Genomic DNA, 13447 nt, shown 5'->3' on the forward strand with positions numbered 1-13447 from the left:
CAGAGCAGGTAAGTATAACATATTTTTTTAATTAAAAAAGAAAGTCAAAAAGTAAGTACAGTTTTTAACAAAAAAAAGGCTTTACAATCACTTTGTCTGATGAATGGGATGGTAGAGGTGTCTGTATATACCTGAAGCAGCTTTAATTACCCACTTCAGTGGGCAAAGCTGGGGGACTGCCAGATACTAATGGAGCTTGCCTTCCCCCTCCTACCTCACATACATTCCTACTGTATTTACCAATGAGGTAGGTTTCCAAAGTCACAGACCAATAGGAATGTGTGAAGGGTAGGGGACTGTCAGTTTGGATGGAATTGTTGAATATTTATTCATTCAGAATGGCCTGGAATGTGAGTGTATCAGGGGGCATTGAAATATCCTGCACTTACATGCATACCTAGGCATAAGCAAGCTTGATTGCACATTTGTAACATGAGAGTCGCTTTAAACACTTACAAACCTTCTGCCATATATAGACATCCTGAAATACAGTTGCTTACATGAATATGTATAGCCAAGAACAAATTTAATGTATTGCAGTATATCAGTCTTTATATGTGTTGGTCGCAGTCATTTTCTTTTTTCAGGCCAAGTACATTTTCAGCAATACAGAAATAAACCCAGTTTATCCTGCTAGAAATTGTGTATCCTTGTATCTTTCTGTACGCTGAAATTATATTCTTTTTCACAGCTATCTACTGTGAACTGCAAACAGCTATGCCTGCTTCTAATGAGACTAGCTGTCATTTTGAAAGCTCACACATACAGTAGTATTAGTAGAGATCACTCACTGCAGGTGCTGCGTCCCTGATTGCTGATATTTTGTTACATTGATAACTGATCAAAATAATGTAACTAATTTGTTAAGTAACACAAATGAATTAACAAAGAATTGCTACATATGTAATTGGTACATATATTATTTGCATTATTTATTTGATTGCCTTTTTATTTTTGGAATGTAATGTTACCAAATACAAGCCTTGTGTTTCTTTCCTTCTATATATAGCTTGGAGATTGTCTACCCCTTAACCATTCCCTGTGTCATCAGTTCATTTATTAATGCCTATATACAGGCATATCCCACTTTTAAGTACACAATGGGGTTTATTTACTAAAGCCGGAAAGTGCAAAATCAGGCTCACTTCTGCATAGAATCCAATGAGCTTCTAACCCCAGCTTGTTCAATTAAGCTTTTATAATGAGACATGGAAGCTCATTGGTTTCTATGCAGAAGTGAGCCTGATTTTGCACTTTCCAGGTTTAGTAAATAAACCCCATTGTGTACTTAGAAGTTGGGTATGCCTGTAAAAATACCTCTTTCTTAGGCTAGGCAGCATACTCCTGGTAAATAAGAATATATAACTTATTGCTGGTTGGTGGTTGGTGTACTCATTTGATGGATGGTTGCTTTGAATGAGAACATTGAACCTCTGCTAGTTTGGACTTGATCTATGGACTGAGTGTTTGGGAATACTAGCTGCTGGTGAGCTTACGGTTTTATTTGAAGAGATGCCCTCTAGTGGCCAATATTAGGTTGCTGCCTGAGCCTTCTCTTGTTATGCGTATTTATATTTAACTTGAGGGTACATCTTGGTTCGGCAGCTCTTGCTGTGAGTAGCCATGTGAATCCGAAGATTGTGAAACATCCGAAAGATCGGGACAATCTCTAGCATCTGGACGTCTATGGTGGGATCTGAGATCCAACTCGCGCAGTTTGACCTCCCCTAGCAGGGGGGTCACTGGGATCTGGTAAGCCTCCATCTTTAAGTGGTGTTTAGAGGTGATGGGTCCACATGGTCAAACACAATTTGATTTAGCTATCTCTACACACACATTGGAAAATACTTTTTTGTCTTTGCAATATATATGGACACTTGAATATATAATTTTTCATATATAATTTTTAATATTTTTCTAAACACTTGATTTATTCCTAATAGTATTTGTGCATTGATTTTCACATGTTTTTTTGACACTTTTGCACTTTAATTGTTCAATAGTTTTAGTAATATTTATTGATTAAGCGCTGCACTTTTTTTCTTTTATAACTTATTGCTGCTGGAGTCTGGCCTCAATCCACCTGCTACTGTAGCTTGGAACCCAGCCTCATAAATATTGGAACTAGAATTTTATGAAAACTTTATCTCTCCCAGTTAAACATCATTATAATTTTCAGGTAAAAAATTGTAGTCATTTTTATCATATGCTAAACGTTTTAATGTCTCTGCAGACTATGTGTTCAGGCAATGCATAATAATGTATTTTTTACAATGCATTATCATGTATCAAGGCAGCTCATTTATTTTTCATGTCCTGAAAACACACCTTAATGCACTAAAAATGGATCTGACCAGTTACACTATGAAAAAATGGATCTAATCACAGATACTGTACACTGTAACCTGCGTTCATCTGCAGGCTTAGGGCTTATTTAGCAGTGAAGCCTAATACATAGGGATCACACAATCAGAAACTATTCTGGTTGGTTCCTAGTCATTAGTGGAAAACCTGGCTGTCAGTGATTGAGAATCAACAACTGGGTGAGGTGTGGGCTATGACTTCTCAAAGGGAAGGATTTTTATAAATTAATCAATAGTCAAAGACATTGTGCTGGGCAATGTTTTTAAACAGACTACAGGCCGTAAAGGGTTAAAAAACTGATGCCTGTGAGTTTAGGTGAGTTTATGTAAAGCAAGAGTAAGGTGAGTTCACAACTAGGCTAGGTTTGCACATACGCAGGCTAGGAAACATGTGCTAATTGCATGTGTCCCTTGACCTGAAAAGAATATGTACTGCTCTTTAGCAGATGCACAGGGACACATTGGGGTTTTTTAGTGCTTTAAACTACATGGTGCTGCATCATTTTTTCCCTGTGTATCCCTTGGGTACATCATCCTATTCAAGTGAATGGGCTGCTGTGCCTGCACAAGTATGGCACACAGGTGCCTCAGTAGCTGCTTTTCTTACCCAGGTAGCCTTACTTGTGTTTCCTCTTGTATGTTTAGTTTGGATTGGCTATGGCAACAGCATCCAAATGTGGTAAGTGGTCTAAGGGTGATAATAATCAACATATCTCTGTGGATATACCATAACAGGACCCGTTATTTCCCTTTATGTTTATGCACAGCACACAGGACCTGCAAAAGTGTGAACTTAGCCTTAGGCACCGTTTTGTGCTAACTAGTAGAAGATATGAGATTTAAAGTGAAACTAAACCTTGATTTTTAAAAAGAAAATTCTATTTTTTTTTTCAAGTTGACTTTTTATTGAGTTTTCAGAATATAACGTACAACATATAACAAATACATTCGAAGACAAAAATTTTCATCCTCTGCATTCTTTTACCTAGTCACAGATTTTCTCCAACGGTGTTATTCACATATAGGTGTGTCTTACATACAACTGTGTACAAAGAACTAACCCGTATTTAAGTATGGGGAAAAGAACACAAGCTTATTGTACCCCTCTAGTGCTCTTCTTGTCTTTTCCTTCTCAACCTCTCATATTTTCAAATCTTTCAATCTATATTACAGATATGTTCATTCTATTTTGTCATTGATACGGCCTTCAACGTATACATTGTTATTTAACTGACCAACTATTAACCTTTTACCTCTATATTCCCTGAGTACTTTTCAGATTTATAATCCTCTCACACTAAATTCAGCTTCTCACACAAAATTTTTCCCATAAGGTCCAGTTGCTAATAACTTTGTTTTATCCCTCCATGCGATAGTCTTCTCATAAGCATAGGAGTCATCGACTAGTTTTATGACTTCCCTCACTAAGGGGGGCATGAAGATTTCCAATTGCGGGCTATGACCAGTCGGGCTGCATGTAGTACGTGCATCACTAATGTGCGGCAATGACGTGGATAGATATCCATATCAATACTTAATATTGCTTGCTCCACCTTCAGTCTATTGAGTATTCCTGTTATTTTCGCGATTATCCTAGAAAATGCCACCCAGAAGCTCCTCAGTGAAACACAAAACCACAACATATGCGCCAAGTTTCCCACCTGGTCACAACCTCTCCAGCATAAGTTGGATAATTTGTTCGGGTATTTTGCCAATATATATGGCTTTTTGTACCATCTTAAATGTATCTTTTGCGCTACTTCCCTATAATTAGAGCATTTAGTATGAATATATTTGTTTTTGATCGCACGACTACACTGCTCCTGAGATAATTTTATATTTAGATCTAATTCCCATTTTTTAAGCTGTTTTGGAGTGACAAAATGAAATTAGCTATGTAGTAAATTATAGATAATGGTAATTCCTTTTTTAAAGGTAGAGTTGGCATTCCACATCTTGTGAACTTCCTCCGGGATTTTAGCAACCTGATTTTTGGTGGTTGCTAAGATATTAGATACCCTTGCGTACGTCAGAAATTCTGTAGTTGGTATTGAATTTATGGACTGTACTTCTTCAAATGTTTTGAGCTTGTCTTGATTATAAAGGTCTGCTATATATTTAATACCAAGTTCCACCCAATGTCGTATATACAGGTCTGGATAGGAATGAGAGTGCATTTATAGAAATTGGTACAATGGTATGTTTGGCGTGGGTGTCCCTAGATTGCATAAAGTATTCCAATGCATTTAACGTAGCTGCTATTGTGGGGTGGTTTTTGTAGAGCCTTTGTTTCTTTAGTAGTGTGGAGAACAGTAAATCCTTAACACCACCTCTATCTATTTGCGTTTGTTCTGCCTTGCTCCAATGTATTTGATCTGCCGTCCTATACCATGCCCTGACTTGATCTAATATTGCTGCCATATGATAATTCTTGATGTTTGGGACTCCCATACCCCCTACTTCCCTATGTTTCATTAGAATGCCTTGGTGGCATCTGGCTTAATTCCCTTCCCATAGAAATTTAGATAAGGAATTTTACATCCTAACATAAAATAGTGATGGTATCTGAATTGGAAGGGCCCTAAAATAATATAACAGCTTTGGGAGTAGTATCATTTTGTAGGCCGCCAATCTACCTGACCAGGACAAGGTAGTATCATTTTAGTCTATGCATTTCTTGTACAAATTTGTTCACTAAAGGCTCAAAATTGACCTGATATAAACGTGAGAGCTGACTCCTTAAGGTTATACCCAAATATTGGAGTGACTCTGTCGCCCATGGATAGGGTAGTGTTTCCTGTAGTAAAGTCTTCATTTCTAGATTCACTGTTAACCCCAATATACTTGATTTGGTCATGTTAATTTTGTAAAACGACCCAGCATTAAATTGCTCTAGTAGTCCGTGAACTGCTGTTAGGGAACAAGCCTGATTTGAGAGCAACCGGATAACGTCATCTGCAAACAACGTAACTGTGTGTTCCTCTTTTCCTATGCAGATTCCTGTAACTTGAGGATGATTCCTTATTTTTTCTGCCAACGGTTCCATCACCAGCACAAAGATCAGGGGTGACAAAGGAAACCCTTGTCTTGTGCCGTTGGTGATAAGAAATTGCTCCGAGAACATACCTTCTGTGAACACGTTGGCGGAAGGGGCTGAATATAGAGCTGCTATAGCTGTTTGCATTTGGCCTGTGAACCCAAATTTTACAAGCACCTCCGACAGGTAGCCCCATTGAATCCTGTCGAAGGCCTTTTCGGCGTCTAATGACAAGAGTATTGATGGCTGTTTATTCTCAACTGCAGAGTGCATTAAGTTTAAAATATGTCTGGTTGCATCTGTGGCTTGTCTACCTGCCACGAACCCAACCTGGTCAGATTTGATAAGACGTGGGAGAAATTGCGCCAATCTATTTGCCAGTATTTTGACATACACCTTTACGTCTGTATTTAAAAGCGAAATATGCCTAAAATTCTACGCTCTATCTGGCTCCTTCCCTGGTTTAGGTAGTGTAATGATTGTAGCTTGCAACATTTCCAACAGGAAAGAGGCTGAGGAGGCAGCAGCATGGAACAATTGTTTTAACGTTGGTGCTAGTATGTCCGTGTATCCATTGTAGTACTCTGAGGAATACCCGTCCAGGCCTGGCGCTTTGTTGTTAGGTAGTTTATTTATGGTTTCCTTGATCTCTGATACTGTGAAGAGGGAGTATAAGAATTCTAATTCTACAGAGTTTAGTGAAGGTAGAGAAATGCCCTCCAAAAATGATCTTATTATCTCTGACGTGGGTTGGGGAGAATCATAATCTTTCCCTATATTGTATAAATTTTCGTAGTAGCATCCAAATGCGTCCGCAATTTCGTTGGGGTTAGTAAGTTTAGATCCATGTTTTGGGTGAAGTAAAAAAGGATTTTTTTGTTTGCTTATTTTGTCATTTTGGGATGCTTTTGTGCTTTGAAATGCGTTTCCTGTATGCAGAGCCTATCGCATTTTTGAGTGTGAGCCTGTTTCCCCAACATATGTCTCTTTTGTGGGCTGTTTAGGCCATTAGCATTTAGTGAGGTTATCTTGAACCCCATTGCGGGTGGGTTCAACCTAGTTGGTGTCCTGATAGTAGGATATCTTATGCAGTTAGCTAAGGTCTTATTGTCTAGTCGATCTGGATGCCGATGTGATGACTTGCTGAGAGATGCTGTGATGTAGAAGGAGTCTTTTGAGAGGATCAGTCCAATGGACCAAGTTATCGGGTTGTAAGATAAAATATCCTTAAGATATGCCAAAGATCAAACGACAAAAAGAACAAAAAGAACAAAAATTGTCCCTCAACAGTAGGATAAGGGTAGTTTGCAAGGGAGTAAACCCTAATGCCCTTATAAGGAACCCCCCCCCCCCCCCGGCATGTGCTGCATTCAAGTGGGCACCACAGTCGACTGCCTAGGTGTTGTGCTCTTTTGTGCTTTTTTGTATTTTCAATTTCCAGCTCTTCTTTTTGGGTCACTATAAAGGAAAACTGTTAAACATAGTACAGTTTACCTCAAAAACCTTTTTTGCCAGTTTCACTCACAAAGTAAATCATTTTGTGGAGATCTTAACTGGAGAAGCTGCAGCTGCCTATGGGTCTTGAAGGAAATGCTGAAGGGGCTGTCAGGGAAAGAGCACCAGTGTCTTGGTTAAGTGCAGACAACAGGGAGTTTGAACAGTGCTCCTTGTGATACACCTGGCAAATCTCAACGCAATGGCTAACAAAATGTATGAACTACTATTCAACAACAACAAAGATACTGAGTTATCAAGGTTGGTTGCACTGTGCATTAGCAAAACCTGGCTCAGTGATTCCATCCCAGACAACAAGAAACTTCACCATCCAAACCATTTAAAAAAGATTTAAGGGAAAACAAAGGGAGGCAGAATGTGTTTCTTCCAAAGATCTGAATTAAATCACTGACTTTGTGACATCATATATCAGTTTTTGTATAGATATGTTTTTTGCAATTTTATTTAGATATTCAAAAATAACAAGTCTGTGTACAGCAAAAATTAAATGCCTTATGCAGGCTAAAGAAGCAATCTACAGAAGTGGGGACATGCAGGATTGTGGCCTGTGCATTTTGTAATATTTGGTGGTAATAGTTGCTGGACTTGGCCTGGTCTCAGGGTTTGATGTTGGAGGTCTTTCTTGGGAGGTTAGGTCAGGTCCATTCCCTTATTACACCCTCCACACTCCCTTTTTACATCCTATGTTATAACAAGGGTTGGTTTTGTATATTTTTCTTTGCCGGGTATTGCTATTTTCACGTTGTTAAGGTAGAACTTTGTCCAAGTTATATTTATCTATCCTCACATGAGTGTAAGACAATTGGAGTATTGTAGTTTGGGATTTTGCATGTGAAAATTCCTCCAGAGTTTGTGGTTCCCTACGGCTATTTTTCTCAAGCTTCCCTGGAACCTATAATGGTATAGAGTCCATCTAGGTTTTTTGATGAAGAAAATGTTCCTGAATTTAGTCCTGAAGAAGCCGCTATACCCCCAAATGGGTAGACATATCAGGACAAAGAATTTTGTGAAATATTTTAATATCATCTTTTATATTATTTTGAAATATTTGTAATGATTTTGTATCAAAAAAATTGTGGACTTTATGTGGTTGGATATCTACCTGATGGTCATCCTCAAACCACCTTCCTTCTTTTTTCCTTTTTTCTTTTGCTGCAAAGTTTTTTTGGGGGTGATGACCCCCTCAGGTTATTATTATAGTAGTCTGATTTTCTTTTGTATATCCCCCCATTAGATCTAGATATGTGGATATCTGTGCGCCTACCAATTTTATTAACATTTTCAACAATAACAAGCCCAGTGTACAGCAAAACTAAAAGGGGGCAGGCTACTGAAAGTGGAGACAGAATCATTTACAACTAGGCAACTCTGACAAACTAAAAACCATGCTTTCTGCCAAGTATTGGTATGGAGAGGCTTGCAGAATATTACAAGCTATGGGAAAACATAACAAAATAAAGCACAAAAGTTGCACCGCTCCAGATGAAATGTGATATCTCTCCTGCAATAACAGCCTTGGTCCACAAACCAGAGCATAGATAGAGGAAAAAAGAAAGTGGTGGCACTGACCAGCATAAAAATAGTAGTTTGATTTCAGATCCATTAAAAACAAGGACACAGCCTGCACACACATCTCCTGTGGCTTCCGCAAACACATTTCACACACGTGTGCTTAGTCATTGCATAGAGCCAACAGCTGGCTAATGATCTAAATGTGTTTTATTCCATGTTGGATAACTGCCTATTTACATCCTCTACTAACTACAGCTAAGAAATCTTCAACCATTCCCAAGGTTGAAGACCATGTGAAAGTCTTGCCATTCAGTTGGCACCCATTTTCACACAAATCTTTAACAAATCACTGGAGCAGTGCAAAGTCCCCTCCTGCTTCAAATACACCCTAATCCTTATTAATCCTACCCTAATGCCTTTAGTCATGAAGTATGTTGAGAGACTTGTGTTGATCCATCCAAAGGACATTGCATGCCCACTGATTGTCTACCTGCAGTTTGCTTATAGAGCAAATAGGTTGATGTTCAACACTATCACTCCAACACAAAAGGGCAGGAATGTTTGTGACATAATTTACCTAATATGGCCATGTGGGGTTGGGAACTCCTTGCCTGCATTGGATTGAATAGCCACTGGCAACTTAATTTGAGGTTCAGCCAGACATGCGTTCAGACCGAATGATATAGCAAAGAAAACATCACTATTGCCTTAAGGAAGATGCTTTACCTAAGATATGAGATCTTGCTACATCCTGCAGTGTTCTTATACTGTGCATGCGCAAGATGAAGTGTATGATTTAATTTGCTTCATATCATGCATGCGCAGTGCAGCCTTAAACTTTTTTTTGTTTAAAAAATAAAACTCCCCCCAAGATATCTCCCTTTGCAATATTTCAGGGGAAGGCTTTTTATTTTTAAAACAGATTAATCTAATGTTGTACAACACATGTGCAAGATGTGCTCTGTTTTGAGAATGCATGTAGGGACATACATTTTCAAAATAGTAGCATGGGAGCAGGGACACCAACTGCACAGAGGTAACCTGAAAAGAAGACCACAAGAAGAAAGGCAGCATGGACATAGACAAGTGTTCCTGTTTATATTCACTCTATTGCTCTATTACAGATTATTGCTATTTTCTTGTGGAGGGGCGTCCTTTTAGAGGTCATTTATTTTTAAAATAAGTAGATAAACAACTCAAAGATTACAAGGAATGTTTTGCTTCAAATACTGCTTACAGTGTTCTAGTGAATTATACTTTTACATGCAGTGATGTTAATATTCCTATGAAATGTTCTGAAGGTAAATTTGAGGCTTACCTGAAATGAACTGCCACAGGATGAACTGTCATTGATTGAAAAAACAAATTTCAGTAAAGGGACTGTGCTGGATGATGTATCGACTCTTCCTTGGCAAGCCATGTTAGAAAAAATATCATTCATATAAAGCTGAGTTTCATTATAACCAGAGAAATACACAGGGCACAGGTAAATAGACAGTTCGATTTCCTGTGCCCCACATGTCACAAAGATGTCATTATAATCTGCAAGAAAAATGCAAAACAAATGGTAAAACAAGTGTTATTTTATAAAAAAAAAAAGACTATGCAAAGCATTAGATTTTAGAAATAATAAAAAAATATAATAATAAGCAGATTGTAGAGTAAGGCTGTTTATGCCTATGATGTGAGCTCGATGTGACCCAGGATCTCTGGCCCCTTTGTTTACATTCCAGAGATGCAGGTAAGCTGTGAGTAGCAAAGGGAGTAGCAGCTGGGCAGCACTGTCAGAGTAGCAGGTTGTTAAGACGGCAGATCAACACTGTCAGACATTGTTCATTGCAATTAACGTGGATCTACAACACAGTACTGCATGGGAGGGGTACAGATATCTGGGGGGCCCAAATATCTTAAAGGGGTCTTCTAGTATTTGATAAGTTCCCCCCTCCACAGACTCCCAACACAGGATTTGGTAATTAGGCTCTTGTCGCCATCAACATGAGGACAAGGTGCCTTACAAAGGGGGTGGAGGGAATTGGCAGCCCCACTTACAAGGTACTTTCCCAATGTTGGGGCATGTGACCTGGCATTGGTCCATGGGAAGGGGAGCAGTGCAAGATTTCTGGCTATGGGTCTCATATATTTCTACTGGAATTCCACACTCTGTAAAAAAGACAAAACAACAATGGCATGGTGTTTAAAAGTTCTGTGCTGAGAGCATCACAGATAGCTCACAGTCTCTGGTTTTAATCAAGAGCCAGTGGGAAGGGCTTCTGATTTGTGATAAAGGGTTGCCTGGAGGGGGGGTTAATAGGGTCAAGGGCCTCATGCCACATCCTGTCCCCTAAAAGAGATCTGTGAATCTCTGAGGGGATCTATCAGAAACTGGAAAACACCTTTAAAATAGGAGGGGCTTTGAGATATCCAGACACCTACTTGAATGAGTACAGGGAACATTGTATCCTTTATTAATCTTTTACAAAAATAGAAAATAAAAAGTTCTGAGCCATAGAAAAAGTATTTTAAGCAATGCCTGAAGGCATAGACCTGTCACCACACAAATTTGTCCGGTTTGTTCACCTGTTCACCAAACTGTATACAAGCTGGGTTGTGGTCAAAATCATGTTCAATCTGAACCTAAAGCTCATCCCTTTTGCAGGCCATTGCTTAAATGACACTGGAAGTAGATTTAAACCCTATTGCTAAAATCGCATATAAGCTTTAACATGTTTTCCATCTTTTAACATATGCAGCTTTTGTAAAATAATACCTGGTAGCCCTGGCTCTGGAACTTTCTGTTTGAAGGTAACAACTATCTTCAACCCCTGTGTTGTCACTGTACCTTGTGTGCCTCCGGTGGACACTAAAACCAGCCATGACATTATCTACCATTGCCCTTATCCTGAAGTTGGCCCTGAGCTATAATGTGCACTTGATGCTGGAGCAAGTGCATGTAGATAGGAGTGGCTAAATAAGGTTGAAGGATATCAGCCTTACTAACATGCAATCCAGTTAGGATTCAGACCTACTTCAAGCTTTCAGTCATTAGTCTGGTATATGAGTAGGGATGGGTGAACAATTCGGCCCGAGTATAAGTTCAGGCCAAACTTTGGTTGTTCGGAGAACAACGAACATTATGCTGGGGTTTTAGAAAATTCGAAAGCTGTAGAATCCCATTAAAGTCTATGGGACACTAACATGAAAAACTAAAGGTTCTCATTTTAAAGGCTTATATGTAAGTTATTGTCATAAAGTGTTTGGGGACCTGGGTCCTGCCCCAGGGGACATGTATCAATGCAAAAAAAGTTTTAAAAATTGAAGTTTTTTTGGGAGCAGTGATTTTAATAATGTGAAACAATAAAAATGAAATATTCCTTTAAATATTGGGACTGGGGGGGGGGGGGGGGGGTGTCTATAGTATGCCTGTAAAGTGTCACAGTTTTCCCATTTAGAACAGCACCACAGCAAAATTACATTTCAAGTCATTTAAACTGATTGCGGCTGTAATGAATTGTCAAGTCTCGGCAATATAGATAAAACTCGTTGGAAAAAACATCATGGGTTCACCTACAGTCCATTACCAGGCCCTTTGGGTCTGGTATGAATATTAAGGGGCACCCTGAACCAAAAATGTAAAAAAAATTGCGTGGGGGTCCCCCCAAAATATGAATTAATGAATATTAAGGGAAACCCTGCGCCTAATTTTTGAAAAAAAATGGTGTAAGGGTCCCCCTAAAATCCATACCATACCCTTCAGTCTGGTATGGATTTTAAGGGGAACCCTGCACCAAAATTTAAATAAAATGGCATAGGGTTCCCTCAAAATCCATATCAGACTTATCCGAGCATGCAACCTGGCAGGCCACATGAAAAGACAGGGATGAGAGAGCATAAAAAGAAAAAAAAGCTGCAGCAGCTCCGCCTCCATGGGAGACTCCCGCCGAGGGACACTTCTTTTCGATGACAGCTGTTATATAACTGAGGACAGGGCCACTCGGTGATGTAATCGGGTGACCCCGCCTTCCTCTGATGTCACATGGTGTCAGAGGGGGGCAGGATCACACATTTAGATCACCGGGTGGCCCTGCCCTCAGTTACAGTATATAACAGCTATCACTGAGAAAAACTGTTGCAGCTTTTTTTTCTTTTTTTCAGTCTGTGGGGAGGTGTGAGATTTTTTTAATATAGGACTTGTCCCAATGTGTCTCCTGTATTTTTTACTATTTTTGACTCTTTTTTTGTGAAATGGTAGGGGTACAATGTACCTGTTACTGATTTGCATAGGTAGGGATGCTGGGATCTGGGGGTCCCCTTGTTAAAGGGGGCTTCCAAATTCCAATAAGCCGCTCGTCTGTAGACCCTCACATCCACCAGGCAAGGGTTGTGGGGATGAGGCCATTGTCCCCACCAACGTGGGGACAAGGTGCTTTGGGGGTTACTCCAAAGCCCCCTCCTCATGTTGAGGGCATGTGGCCTGGTAAGGTTCAGGGGGGGCACTCTCTCACCCTCCCTCTTTTCCTATGGCTGTATGCTCAGATAAGGGTCTGTTATGAATTTTGGGGGGACCCCTACGTAATTTTTTTATTTTGGCGCAGGGTTCCCCTTAACATTCATACCAGACCTGACCTGAAGGGGACCCATGCCATTCTTTTTAAAATTTGATGAAGGGTTCCCCTTAATACCAGTACCAGACCTGAAGGGCCTGGAATGGATTTTGGGGGGACCCCTACGCAATTTTTTTACATGTTTGGTTCAAGGTTCCCCTTAATATTCATACCAGACCCAAAGGGCCTGGGGGGACCCATGCTGTTTTTTTCAATGAGTTTTATCGATATTGCCGAGACTCGACAATTCATTACAGCCGCAATCAGTTTTAAATTACCTTTTTTCCTTTAGAAATGTCATTTTGCTTTGGTACTGTTCTAAACACGGGAAAACTGTGCCCCTACATGCATACTATAGACACCTCAAACCCCCCCACCCCGGCATGATATTTAGAAGAATATTTCATTTTTATTGTTTC

General features: G+C 39.6%; 1 protein-coding gene across 1 annotated transcript in view; it reads right to left on the minus strand.

Annotated features, from left to right (window-relative positions):
• The window catches only part of LOC143983138 (zona pellucida-like domain-containing protein 1), a 72440-nt gene that overhangs the window by 43731 nt on the left and 15262 nt on the right, over window positions 1-13447 (minus strand). Inside the window, exon 3 of the mRNA XM_077482466.1 lies at window positions 9746-9969. Within this exon, the coding sequence (XP_077338592.1) occupies window positions 9746-9969 (224 nt within the window). The remainder of the gene's footprint in view (window positions 1-9745; window positions 9970-13447) is intronic.

The sequence above is a fragment of the Lithobates pipiens genome, unplaced genomic scaffold (genome assembly GCF_037356315.1).
Source record: "Lithobates pipiens isolate NorthernLeopardFrog02 unplaced genomic scaffold, aLitPip1_a1.2 Scaffold_16, whole genome shotgun sequence".
NCBI classification, from domain to species: domain Eukaryota; kingdom Metazoa; phylum Chordata; class Amphibia; order Anura; family Ranidae; genus Lithobates; species Lithobates pipiens.